At 47.2% G+C, this 14,037-nt stretch overlaps 1 protein-coding gene and 1 pseudogene across 2 annotated transcripts in view; one reads left to right on the top strand and one right to left on the bottom strand.

Annotated features, from left to right (window-relative positions):
- The window catches only part of LOC102487728 (erythroid transcription factor), a 67,167-nt gene that overhangs the window by 49,701 nt on the left and 3,429 nt on the right, over positions 1 to 14,037 (bottom strand). Inside the window, exons 2-6 of one of the 2 annotated variants that reach the window (XM_014585609.2) lie at positions 13,239 to 13,477; positions 12,382 to 12,759; positions 12,133 to 12,278; positions 11,345 to 11,470; positions 10,319 to 10,827 (exon numbers count right to left, since the gene is read on the bottom strand). In XM_014585609.2, the coding sequence (XP_014441095.1) occupies positions 10,456 to 10,827; positions 11,345 to 11,470; positions 12,133 to 12,278; positions 12,382 to 12,759; positions 13,239 to 13,458 (1,242 nt within the window). In that variant the 5' untranslated portion in view covers positions 13,459 to 13,477 and the 3' untranslated portion in view covers positions 10,319 to 10,455. Of the gene's footprint in view, positions 1 to 10,318; positions 10,828 to 11,344; positions 11,471 to 12,132; positions 12,279 to 12,381; positions 12,760 to 13,238; positions 13,478 to 14,037 lie in introns of those variants that run through there. The other variant, XM_027769641.1, reaches the window with a different exon arrangement.
- Positions 6,793 to 7,176, top strand: LOC102491640 (protein FAM32A pseudogene; annotated as a pseudogene).

The following is a 14,037-nucleotide window of genomic DNA, read 5'->3' as shown; positions in this document are numbered from 1 at the left end:
CTGCGTAAAGCACTGGCCGGTTGTTCAAGGCTGTTCCTGGCTCAAGCTCTCCTGTCAGTTACCGCCGCTGTTGGTCATTAGCCCTTTGGCCATGGCTGCTGTCGCTTAGACCCTGTTTAGTCACCTTAGGACCCCTCTGGACCTGTGCCAACTGTGCGGTGCAGTGCGGTGAATCGAGACCAAGCAAGAAAGCAAGGGTGTTAGAAAGGGGCGTCTTTTTTCCTCGCGTGGTTGCCCGCGCAGCGCGCCGTCATGACGTAGCGCGGGCAAGCTGGAGTCTGGGTGGAGTGCGTGGTTGATGGTGCTGGAGATGGCTGGTCGCGGCCAGAATTGGAGTGGTGATGATTAAAGTGAGAATTTTCTCAGAAGTATTATTCTCGATCGCGGTATACAGGAAGCACTCACCGAACATTACCTATTAATACTCTGCCGCAAAAATGGGTGGTCACATGGAAGGAATTCTAGTAGGGACAAATAAATGGTGATGATAGCTAGTGTTATGGGACAGGCATTGTAAGCCACAGTACTATGAGGTAGTCCCCATTATTAAAGCTGCTTTATGGATAAGGAAACTGAGGTTACAGGACTTAGCCATGTGACTTTGGGCAACTTACTGAACAACCCATGCTCAGTTTGCTGTGCTCAGTTTGCTCATTTGGGAAATTGTGATAATAGTAGTGCCTAGGGCCAGAATGGATTCTGGGAGGGGAATTTCTAATGGGTGGCAGCTCTCCCCATCTGCCTGTTCCACCAGGTAACTTTTGCTCCCAAGTTATAATAGAAATTGTGTGGACCTGGGGAGTCTCTGTGCCCACTCCCTGCAACTCCCACCCTGTGTCCAAAAGTCTAAATATCAGGCCCACAGGAGGCCAGTTTGTCCTCCTAATCTCCCTCTCTCATTCTCCACCATTTCCTACTGGGTTGTAGGCTGGGGCCTGAGAGATAAGCGGTCTGAGGTTTAGCATCGGCTGACTAATAGATTGACAGCCCCCCCACCCAATCACCAGGCCCTCTGACTCTCTTGAAGATACCAGTTCCAGCCTCTTCTTCCCTTCCATTCTTTCCATACTTGAACATGTATTATCTGAGTGCAAGAGGATCATAGGCCTAAGACCTTTAAACCAAAGAAAGCACATACAGTAGTATACACTGACGAACATTGTGGGATTGTAATGCCTGTAAAGTAAGAGAGTAGAGAATATTCTCTAGAGCCAAAACTCATTCTTCTATACAATCACAAGAGGTTCATGTACAGCAGGGGTCACCAAACTTTATAAAGAGCCAATGGTGGGACCAGCAGTTAGCACAATGGCTATGTTGCTGGACTCCCATGTAGTCGACCACGGTTCGAGTCCTGGACACGGTGGCTTAAACTCACACCAGGTGCGTGTGCGTGTGCGTGCTCGTGCGTGCCCAAGATCCCAAGAGGAGAATGGAGGAGAAGGGATTGCAGCATGGCCATCCCCCCATGGGGGGTGATTTCTCACTTTCTGTCTTTCTGTATGTCGGGCACGCGCAAAAGCCGTATAGCGAAAACCTCTCCAAAAAAAAAATAAAAAAGAAGAAAAGAAAAGAGCCAATAGTGCATATTTTAGGCTTTGCAGGCCACATATGGTCTCTATCGAAAATTCATTTCCTTCTTGTTTTGGTTAATCTTATAAAAATGTAAAAGCTAAAAAAAAAAAAATGTAAAAGCTGTGCAGTCTGGGTTTGGCCTGAAGGCTATAGTTTGCTGATCACTGCCACGGAGTATCAATCCTTGGTTTCCTTTAAATGTCTGGGATTTTTTTACAGGATGAAGGCAGGAATTCCATAATTTCTGAGGAGGGGTCTTTCTCTCTCTCTCTCTCTTTTTGAATTATGAATTTAATTTTATATATTATTATTATTTGACCAGACAGAGTGAGAAAGCAAGTTGCCAGGTCCAGGATTTCACTCGTAGTTGGCCATGTGGGAGTCCAGTGCCTTCACCACCATGCCACCTGCTGGCCCCAAGGATGGGTGTCTCTTTTGTGTAAAGTGTAAGGACAAGGATTCATGGACAGGGCAAGGTCACTTCTAGTGTTCCTCTACCGTGTCAAACAAATGTTCCTGGACAGAGTTAGGACAAGGATTCCTTATATATTCCATAATCTTGTTCCTTACTAATTCAAGCAGAGGATTCTGTTTTTAATTTTATTTTTAGTTTCCAGAGGGCTGTGTGCTCACCGGAAGGGAAGATACACTACTACCCCAATGGGGCATAATCACACTGCAATCCCTTCTTCATTTCTCCATCCTGTCAGGATTTGAGGCATGCATGCACATGTGCCTGCCATGTTTTTCAGTCTATGGGGCTGGGACTCTATGGTAGGCCACATGGGATCTAGCTCCCTAACCACTAAGGAGTTTCTATACAGGATAAGACAGTAGTTTCTAGAGAACTATAAACTAGAGGTTCCTGTACAAATTCAGCATGGGGCTTCTTAGCCTTGAGAATGAAAAGTTCCTACAAAGAGATCAGATGGTCCAGTACCAGGTCAGCACATGTTACTGTACAGATTCAGAGCTTGTGTTCAGATGGACAGTATGACCATCTGTTTATGTCTGGATTCAGGCCAGTAGGCTAAATTGTACTAGCTGCTATAATGAACCCAGAAGCTCAGGGGCTTAACAAATAAATGTTTCTTTCTTGCTCATACAAGATCCAAAATGGGACCAGCCCATGGCATGGTGATTAAGGTGATTGGATCCCACAGGGCCGATTGCAGATTGAGTCCCAGACCTGGTGACTTGAGAAACACATGGGCCCAAAATCCCAAAAGGAGGGAAAGATAGAGGAGAAGGGATTGCAGTGTGACCATGCTCCATAGCAGCGAAGTGCTTTCTCACTTTTTCTCTCTGTTTCATATGGCATGCGTGCTCTCTAGCAAAAAAAAAAAAAAAAATCCAATCTGAATATTTAATGCTAAATGCTGGTCATTCATGAACCCAGGCAACTTCCATTTTGTGACTCTGCTCTTCTCTAGGTCCTGGGAGTTCTCATAGTTCAGTTAGTAGATGGAGAAAGAGAGTGGAGGATTACAAGCGAGGGGGAGAGAAAGAGAACCCTCCAATGGGGTGTGGTCAAGTCCCAATCCTTTTTCCTCCATTTCTCCATTTTTTCAGGATTTGGGGCATGCACACATATGCCTGGGTTGTTTTTCAGGGCCACATTTAAATGGTAGTCAGCCATGTGGGGTCTAGCTCCCTTAACTGCTGTGCCACAGGGCAAGCCCACATGAGAAATTATGGGCCAGGCCTGGTAGTGGTATTTTATTATTTCTGCCCACTCTATTGGTCAAAAGTCTTGTTACATATCCAAATCTTACTGCAAAGAGGGTTGTAAAAAAATTAATTCAGGAAGAATGGGAACAGATTTCTATGAGCCTCTTGTAGTGTCTGCTGAAGGATTCTACAGATGAGGCGTTGTGGTGCCAAGTATGTTAGCCACTTGCCACATGTGGTCATTGCCTTTGGAAAGTGGCTAGTCTAACTAGAGATGTCCTTTAAGTGTACAAAGCATGCCAGACTCAAACACTTAGTATTAAAAAATTAAAATATCTCAGTTTTTATATTGAATACATGTTAAAACAACAATATTTGGACATGTTGAGTAAAGTGCAATAGTATTATATTAATATATTAAAATTAATTTAGTGGTTTCTTTTGTCTTTTTTTAAGAATTACTATTTTTTAAGAATTATTTATTTAATTTTATTTATTCATTCATTTTATTTTTTAATTTGGCCAGAAAGACACAGACAGAGAGAGTAAGAGAGAGAGGAAAAGTGAGAAAGCAAGCCACCAGGTTCGAGACTTGAACCGTGATTGGCCATGTGGGAGTCCAGCGCCCTTATCTACCACACCACCTGCTGGCCCAAGAATTACTATTTTTTTTAAGAGGTTTTTGCTATAGAGCATGTGTGCTCTTCAGAGAGACAGAGATAGAGACAAAAAGTGAGAAATCACCTCTCAGGTGGGATGGCCACACCACAATTCCTTCTCCTCTGTTCTCCTCTTGGGATTTTGGGCACACACACACAGTGCCTGGTGTGAGTTTCAGCCACTGGGTCCGGGACTCAAACCACAGTCAGCTACATGGGAGTCCAGCACCATAACCATTAGGCCATCTGCTGGCCCATTATTTTTTTTAAGTTGCTCTAGGACATGTGTACTCACCAGAGAGAGAGAGAGAGAGAGAAAAGAAAATGAGAAAACAAGTCGCCAGATCTGGGACTTGAACCGTGGTCAACTAAGTAGGAGTCCAATGCCCCAACCACCACACCACTTGCTGGCCCCTCTTTTGTCTCTTGTTAATGTGGCTACATGAAAATTTAAAATTACACATTATATTATTTTTCTATTAGACAGTGCTGCTATAGCGAATTATTTTTTATTCCAGAGGATGCACACATGTGTGTGAAAGAAAATATACCCCCATTGGAGTCAGGTCACCACACAATTCTTTTTTTTAGAGAGGTTTTTGCTATAGGGTATGTGCTCTCACCAGACAGACAGAGAGAGAGAGAGAGAGACAAAACGAGAAATCACCCCCCAGGGGGGATGGCCACACTGCAATCCCTTCTCCTCTGCTCTCCTCTCGGGATCTTGGGCATGCACACACACACGCCTGGCATGAGTTTTAAGCCACTGGATCCGGGACGCGAACCGCAGTCGATTACATGGGAATCCAGCAACATAGCCATTACGCTAACTGCTGGTCCTACCACCCAATTCTTTATCCTCTAATTCTCCATCCTGTCAAGATCCTAGGGGTGTGTGTATATGTACATGCACCCTGCATGTTTTTCAAGCTGCCTGGGCTGAGACTTGAACCCTAGTCAGCCACATGGGATCTGGCTTCCTCTGCACTGTGCTAAACCACTGCACTATGGGAGCTGGCCTGAGATTGATTGATTGATTGATTGATTGATTGATTGATTTTTGTGAGAGGTTTTTGCCATAGGGCATGTGTGCTCGCCAGACAGAGAGTGACAGAGAGGCAGAAAGCAAGAAATCACCCCCAGGGGAGATGGCCACGCCACAATCCCTTCTCCTCCATTCTCCTCTCAGGATCTTGGGCACACAGGTACATGCGCCTGGCATGAGTTAAGCCACAGGTCCAGGACTCGAAGAACCGTGGTCGACTACATGGGAGTCCAGCAACATAGCCATTATGCTAACTGCTGGTCCCCTGAGAATTCTTTCTGAAGTGGGACAGGGGTTCTAATTTTACTGTTTAGAGGTAGGAGTTTCTTTATAGGGTCAAGTTAGTGTTGCTTGTTTAGGTTATGGACAATGATTCTATCTATTCTATCTGATTAGGCAGATTTGGAGGAAAATATAAGGATTGGAGACATTGTAGAGACGGATGGGCACAAAAAGGCATTATTTTTGGTACAGATTAAGATTAGGTGTTCCTGAGGCCAGAGAGTGGTTTTCTGTAGATGTTCAGGCTAAAGGATCACAACACACTCAGGTATTTCTGGACATGATCAGAGCTAGGTTCCTGGAGATGGACAGATAGGTCATCTCATTAGGGATTAGACCAGGGATTCTAGTGTGGATTTCAGACAGGTGTTCGTGGTGATTCAGATTATGGGTTGTTCAATAAGGTCAGAACAGAGGTTCCTCGGGGTCGGCAGGTGGTGTGGTGGTTAAGGGCACTGGACTCCCACATGGCCGACCATGGTTCAAGTCCCAGACCTAATGACTTGCTTTCTCATTCTCTCTCTTGCTGGTCAAAATTTTTCTAAATGAATAAATTAAATTAAATAATTCTTTTTAAAAAAGAGAGAATGTTCACATGTTGGAATATTCATTTTGTAAGCTAAATCATGTGATTGAATGTATAAAAGAAAATGGAATTTTAAATTGTTGATGACATGTATAGTATTCTCAACTGGATTGGTCTGAGAAGTATTTCATGATGGGCAAAGTATTTTTACAAGCAAAATGAGAAACAGTGATTGACTTAAAAAATATTTAGAATAATAATAACGATTGGGGAAAACATAGAAAAGATATTGAATGTTGAAGCGAGGAGATTAATGTCTCTGTACTGACTGACATGCATGGCATTCTCTTTTGAAAAAGCAATGTAATACACTGTAAAGTTATATGTAATCCAATGTAATATAAAGAAGATTATGATGATAATAAAAAAACTTTAAAAAATAAAATATTTATGGGGACCAACAGTTAGCATAATGGCTATGTCGCTGAACTCTTATATAGCCAACTATAGTTTGAGTCCTGGACCCTGTGGCTTAAACTCACACTGGATGCATGTGTATGCATGCCCAAGAACCCGAATGGAAAATGGAAGAGAAGGGATTGCGGCGTGGCATTTCTAGCTTTCTGTCTGTCTCTCTGCCTCTCTTTCTGGCTTTCTGGTGAGCGCAGGCACCCTATAGCAAAAAAACCTCTCCAAAAAAAATCAATAAATAAAATAAAATATTTATGGAAAAAAAAAAAGAGAGGGAGAGAAAGGTTTTCTACAGAGAGTCCAGTCTGAGGTTTTAGCCCAGTTTTAGGACCAGGCTTCCTGCAGAGGGTCAGGGCACTAGAGCATGGTGAGGACAGGGAGGATAGGGAGCCTTGTCCAGCATTAGCAAATGGCACCCATACAGTGGGCAGCAAGCCCTATACCAGGTGAGACGGTCCATGAATGTATAGGATGAAGTCAGGGCTTAGAGTAGAGAGTAAGGACAGGTGTCCCTGCCATGAAGTCAGGAAAGAGTTTTCTATACAAGTTCAAGACTAAGTTTCATGTTAAGAGTTGGTTCATGGGGGCTACTTGGTAAACTAGGCACAGGCATCACGGCGGACTACGGACAGGTCCAAAAGGGGCCCCTGAAGCTAAAAGGTGTCACAGAGCTCGGCATGACCAAATGGAAGAAGAAAAAGGACAAAGGGAAGACAAAACTCCTAGAAGTGATGGGGACGAGCAAAAAGAAAAAGGAGAAGCTGTGCGGCCTGGACAAGTGGACCACAGCCCAGGCGGCCTTCGAGAAGATGCAGGAGAAGCAGCAAATAGAAAGGATCCTGAAGAAAGCATTCAAAACCCACAAGCAGAGAGTAGAGGACTTCAACAGACACTTGGATACTCTGACAGAGCATTATGACATTCCCAAAGTCAACTGGATGAAGTAGCCTCCAGGCTCTGGGTACGGAGCGGCACCGAGGGGAAGCAGAAAGAAATGCCAGGATTATATTTGGCTCCTTTGTTATTTCTAGAAATACTTTTTTTTTTTTTATACGCAGACCCTTACATCTTCTGCTGGGACAACATTTTTCAAAGCTGTACCTTTATTCTGGAATTTGATTAAAAGCAAGATGGTTCTTTAAAATAAATAAATAAATAAATAAAAGAGTTGGCTCATGGGGCCAGCTGGTTTTGTGGTGATTAGGGCAGTTGGATCTCACATGGCCAACTTCATGATTTGAGTCCCAGACCCAGTGGCTTAAATCACATGCCAGGAGCATGTGCATACATGCCCCAAATACTGAGATTAATGGAGGGGGTGTTGACTGCCTCTCTTTGGTAAGCATACATGCCCTATCACAAGCAAAAAAAAAAAAAAGAGCTGACTCAGGCTGCTGTGAACTCTCTAGCGTAAGGCGTGAGGTCAGGTATTGTGGAACAAGGTGTCATTGCTAACAATGAAGGCAAGGGCTTCCACATGCATTCAAGTTCCTGAAGAGGATGAGGACAGGGATTTCTGTAGAGAGCCAGGTCCATGACTCAGAACTAGGTTTATTGGGGACCAGGAGATAGCGTAATGGCTACATCGCTGGACTTCCATGTATTCGACCATGGTTCGAGTCCCAGACCTAGTGGCTTAAACTCATGCCAGGCACATGTGCGTGCATGCCCAAGATCCCAAGAGGAGAATGGAGGAGAAGGGATCGCAGCATGGCCATTGCCCCCTGGGGGCGGGGGGTGATTTCTCACTTTCTGTCTCTCTGCGGAGCACACATGCCTTATAGCCAAAAAAGAAAAAACAAACAAACAAACAAAAAACTCTCAAAAAAAACCCCTAGATTTATTGTGAGTGAGGAGTTTTTAAAATGCAACCTGCTGGGCCAACAGGTGGTATCATGGTTAGGGCACTGGACTCCCGCATGGCCAACTGTGGTTTGAATCCTGGACCTGGTGGCTTGCTTTCTCTCTCTCTCTCTTCTCTCTCTTTCTATCTCTCTCTCATGAGTATCTGAACTCTATTGCAAAATTTAAATAATAATAAATAAAATTAAATAAATAACTTTTTAAATGCCACCTGAAGGGCAAGGCTACAACAGTATAAGGACAGTTGTTTTTGTCTAAAGTCAAGACAGGATTCCTGTAGAGAGAAGTGGGCTCCTGTAGAGGCATTCCTTTCAGGGGGCAGTGCAGTGACTTCGTTAGTGTGAGTGCAGAAATTCCTAACTGGACTAAGGGGGTTCTTGAACTGGGGGAGGAGGGGAGGACAGAGGCTGGTGTTCCCATCCAGGATCAGCATTGGTTTCCGCTGGTAATTAGATAAAGAGTTCCTTTCAAGTTTTAGAGCTAGCCTCCTGGTCCAAGCTAGGGCAGCTGTTTTTGTAGGGGTGAGGCTGGGGCTCCTGAGTAAGGCCAGGCACATGTCCAGAACAGGTTCTGAGAGGCATTTCTGTTCAAGACAAGCACAGGGGCTTTGGCAGGTATGAGGGCTGAGCTGCTATGGGAAGGCAAGGCACGTGGCTTTTCCAGAGTCAGGGCCCTTCTGGACATTCCCTGCAATAAGCATCAGCTACTGTGGTTCTGCAGTAGAGTACTCTGTGGCATTGGCATGGTGACCAGCTGATGGGGTGTTCTGTGGAGGATGGCTGCTTACCTATAATGCATTCAGGATCTACGGGACCCCCTGCACCCCACCTCTGGGGCTGAGGGGAGAAGCCATAAAAAGATACAGCTCAATTAAGCGCAAGTAGCACTCATTCGCCCCGGGGGTCATCAGGTCCAGAATCTATGCTCTAAACTGTGTGTTAAGTTACTTATCAGTTCTGAGCTTCACCTTTAACTAGTAAAGGAAGTATGGATATACTTTCCTCAGAGCATTTTTCCCCAGATATTGATGAACTAAAGGAACTAAGACTCCTAGCCCTTGCTGACCCAGGAAACGGGCCCATTGCTGACTCCACAAAAGGCACTGCCTGATGTGGGGTAGTATAGAGGCAGAAGTGCGTGAACTCTGGATCCTGACTGCCCTTGACACCACCTTTGTGGCCTCTAGCGAGCCACTTCACCTGTCTGCCTTGGGATGTCACCTGCTTCAGAGTATGCTCCTATGTCAGTGTCTGGTAAACTGAAGTGTAGCATGCACTTTATGGGGACAGCACACCTGAGTGAGTACGAGTGCTTTGCAAGGATTTGGTAACATGCAGAGCTCCTCCATGTACTAGGGTCCAACTACCACCTCCAAAGGCCATTTTGTACTAATTGACCCCCCTGCTTGTCTTCCCCCCCCCAGAGGGCTGTAGGCCGAGCTTAGCTGAGAGAGAGAGAGAGAGCAGGTGACTGACAGGAAGCTCTGTGGACAGCCCCAAGCCCTGGCACTGGCCTTCTGACCTTGCCAGCTACCATTCTAGCCCTCCCAACCCACTTTCCTATTCTGAACATGTCTTTTATCACTTGGAAGGAGGTCTCTAACTTACACTGCCTGAAACTATATGTTGATGTCTCCACAAACATACACAGTGCTGCTCCCATTGTCAGCTGCTCAGAGACCCTGTGATGTGGCACATGCCAGATGATGTGCACACAGGCTTCCCACACATGCACAGAGACTTGCAGAGGATAACTGCCATTATCAGACTCGCAAGGACATCCTGACACATGCCATCATGGTCACATGCCATCATATACAGAGCTTGTTCAACATTTCAAAAATATTTCTTAATCACATCTATGCCCAGTGCCTATGCTGTCCAGATCACCCAGAGTCAGGCCCAACCACACCAAAAAGGCCCACCTTCCTCATCGCTGCTGTGGCACGCGCACTTCCCCATGCTCTCCTCGGTCACCCAGTGGTTCACACGCCATCTCACATCACCTCACCCCCGCAGTCAGCCAGTCACACGCTGTGTCACGAAGACAAAGGGAGCCACTTGAATGCAGTTCCACATTGTAACACTCGTGAAGGCCCATGTATGCCACCTGGGCCAGCCTCATGTGGACATACGCAGCCATGCACTGTCATCAAAGGCCCAGAGACACTGCCACATACCCTACCTGACACTGCTGTTTATTCAGTCACACACCTCCAATTTTAGGACTTTGGTAGTTTTATTTTACAAAAGCTTTAAAGGTCCAAACCAGAAGATGTCTGGGATCCAGAAGGTTGTATTCTGCAGACTGCTGCCTGCATGAGGAGGGGGCTCCCTTCCCCCCTGAGGCTGTGCTCCATGCCCTCATGAGCTGAGTGGAGCCACCACGGTAGTGCTAGTGGTGGGAGGCACAGGGCCTGGGGGGAAGGAACCTGTGGGTGAACCCAGCAAGGGTCCTGGGAAAGGCACAAGGTGGCTGACAGGCCCCGACAGCACCACAGGACCTAGGCCTTGGTAGAGATGGGCAGTACTTGGGGGACCCAATGTCAAGCCTGAGGCCCCCTCCCCACAATTCCCACTGCTCCTTCCCCCAGCCACTACCATGAAGCCTCCAGCTGACCCTTCTGCTGCTCCTGTACCTCCCAGACTTGACCCCCGTTTCTTTTTTCCTTTTCCAGATGCCTTGCGATTTCGAGTCTGAATGCCATCCTTCCGCATGGTCAGCGGTCGGTTCACCTGCCAAAAGGGAGGAGAGGGGTATTTCCCAACTCCGGTCCTTTGCTTGTCTTTGTCTCAAGATCAGGGGTACTCTCTCCATCCTATTTCCCTAAGGATAGGGAATTGGTCCCAGGTCTAGGGGGACATGTCCTGGGGGTAGCACAGATACTGTCCTAAGGAATCCCAAAGTTGGGAGGCCACGAGGGCTGCCAGGAGTTGCCCAAGGTCTAGAGCAGGGAACAGGAAGGTACTTGATGCCTGCGGCGGGGAAGAAGGAGCAGAAGAGAGGACAAAGGAGGGAGTGTGAAGAAGAGGAAGGAAGAAGGAGGGAGGGAGGAGAATAACAAACAGGAGAGAGATGACAGGGAAGGGGAAGGAGAGAGGGAAACAGTGAGGAAGTAAAGGTGAGAGGGAAGAGGAGAAGGGTTATGAGGGAAGAGAGGGTTCAGAGTGGAGCACAGGCAGAGCGAAGTAGGGGCGGCAGGACAGGAGGACAGGGAAGGCGGAGAAGAGGCTGCACGGGGCAGCGCGTCACCTGGTGCAGCTTGTAGTAGAGGCCACAGGCATTGCACACAGGGTCCCCGCTGGCATTTCTCCGCCACAGCGTTGTAGTGGTCGTCTGACAGTTGGTGCACTGAGTGCCTGCCCGCTTGCTGACAATCTGTGGGATGAAATGATGTGAGATAATGCCCTGGGGAGTGGAAGTGGGAATAAGGGGCTCACAGGGCCCATCAGGAGAACCCAAGAGGCGAGCCCCATGTCCAAGGCAGGCGTTCCTGTGCAGGGTGCAGACAGGCATCTGCAGAGTGACTGAGGATTGCAGACAGGGTGAGGATAGGGCTTCTGTTTCTTTCTTTCTTTTCTTTTTTTCATCAAAAACTTTATGTAAACTTTTTTTTTCTAGGAGGAGTTTTCATTTTGCTTTGTACTCTGCAGGGGACTACATCAATGGATTTCAATTTTGGCCACATACTGGAATCACTTGGGGAGTGAAAAAAAAATTCCTGATGTCTAGGCAGCTCCTTGGTCCAATTAATCAGCACATCTGGGGGAAGGTGCCCAGGGCGATTCCAGTATGAAGCCAAGGATGTAATCAGGGTGAGGACAAAGGTTTCTGTGTGGTTTGAGGACAGGTTCTGTGCGAAGCCTGTAAGGGTGGGTTGAGGACAAGAGTGCCTGTACAGAGCTTGGTTTTCATCTAGGGTAGGGCAGAAGTCCTTATATGAAGAAAGGGTGGGAGTTCCTATCCACTGCCAGACAGGTTTCCAGGCAGGATGAGGACAGTGGTTCCTATAAAAGGTGAAGCAAGGCCTGTGGTCTTACCAGGCGCTTCTTGGGCCGGATGAGAGGCCTGTTCTGCCCATTCATCTTGTGATAGAGGCCACAGGCATTGCACAGGTAGTGGCCCGTCCTGTCTCTCCGCCACAGTGGAGTGGCTGTTGCTCCGCAGTTCACGCATTCCCTGGCCTCTGGTGAGGTAAACAAGGAAAAGAGAGCCCGAGTCAGTGCAATTTTGCCTTCAGCTACCCCGCACCAAACCTCAATCTCCCTGTCCCTGTTTGAGACCCTCACCACATGGAGGCAGGGGCAGGGTTCCACGAAGCTTGGGGGAGGAATAGGCTGCTGAATTGAGGGGGCTCCCAGTGGGAGAAAAGAAGGTACTGGAAAACTCAGGGGCCCCATAGGCACTGCTGGGAACAGAGAGTGATGAAGGTAGTGCAGGCCCCAGGGTCAAGAGGTCTGGACTCAGTCGCTCTGTCTTCAGGGTCTCCAGGAAGCTGGTGCTTCCTTTCCCATCTGGATCTTCCGGGGCTTGGGGAGGAGAGTCTTCACGAGTGGGGCACACAGCTGAGGCCGGGTAGAGCCCTGTCTTGCCGTAGGCCCAGCCAGCATAGGGTGAGCCTCCTGGGATCCCTTCCATACAGTTGAGTAATGGGTACACCTGAAAGACTTAGGAAGCAGGTAGGGGAAGGAAGGAGGAAAGAAGAGAGATCAGTTTAAGTTATCCTGCTTTCAGGGTACAATGACCCAGCAGTCCCAACATGGCCAAATTTCCAACTTTTTGCCAGAACAGGTGCTGACTACTGCTGGATTCTAAGCCCTGCTAGCCACTCTGGCATCTGCAATAACTTACAGCCACTTCCGAGTGGCCTTTTAGGATGATTGTTGGGGCTTGGAGTCTCACAGATCACTTGACAACTAGGGGAATCACCACATACTTCAATGCTTCTTAGTATGGCTGCCCCAATATGGTAGGTTGAGAAACATTGCATTTCCAGGTATGGGCTTAACTAGGGAAAGTGGTCAGCTCATCCATGTGAAAAGCTTTCAGACATTTCCAAGATGATCTCTCAGCAAGATTCTGACCTATGGATCTCCATGGCAACCCCAATAGCATTCAGCTAATAGCAGCCACCCAGCGGAGTTACCTGGGGAATGTCTGTAGGCCTCAGCGTCCCTGTAGTAGGCCAGTGCAGCAGCTGCAGCAGTGGCTGTGCTCTGGGCAGTGGAGGAAGCAGCTGCATCCAAGCCCTCAGGCCCAGAGGGAAAGAAGACCCCTGACTCTGGTGTTGAGGACACCAGGGCTGGATCCACAAACTGGGGCAGTGGATCTGAGGTCCCCAGGGCCCCCAGGCCAGGGAACTCCATGGGGCCTCTGGGGTTTAACCTGCAAGGACAGGAGAGGTCCTCAGACACAAACCTTCCCCTTATGTCTTTGCACTTACTCCTCTTCCCTCTTCTCCCCCTCCTCCCAATCCATTCCCTTAATCCCTCCCATATTCCTCTTCACCCCTCTCTTGCCCTCCTTCACCTTCTCTTCTCTTTCTCACTCTTACTTCCCACTCCTCCATCTCTTCTTTGCCTTTTGTCTTCTACTCCATCCTCTCTTCCTATCCCCTCCTCCTTTCATCTTGCCCATTCTCTGCTTGCCCCCTTTGTCTTTCCTCTCTTCCCTCTTCTCCCACCTCCTCTACTCTCATCTGGTTCCTCCTCTTCTTTCTCTTCTCCTTTCTTTCTTTCCATTCCTTCCTCATTCTCTCCCTGCTCCTTTTTCTTCTTTGCTTTCCCCTTCTTTTCCTCTCCCTTTCTCCTGCTTCCTTGTCCTTCCTTCTCTCCTAACCTCTCCCCACCTCCTTTTTATTAAAAGAATTATTTTATTTAATTCTTATTTATTTATTTAATTCTTATTTATTTATTTATTTATTTATTTATTTATTTATTTATTTA

Source organism: Tupaia chinensis, unplaced genomic scaffold (genome assembly GCF_000334495.1).
Source record: "Tupaia chinensis unplaced genomic scaffold, TupChi_1.0 Scaffold150028_1, whole genome shotgun sequence".
NCBI lineage: Eukaryota > Metazoa > Chordata > Mammalia > Scandentia > Tupaiidae > Tupaia > Tupaia belangeri.
This window is presented reverse-complemented; position numbering and strand designations above follow the sequence as displayed.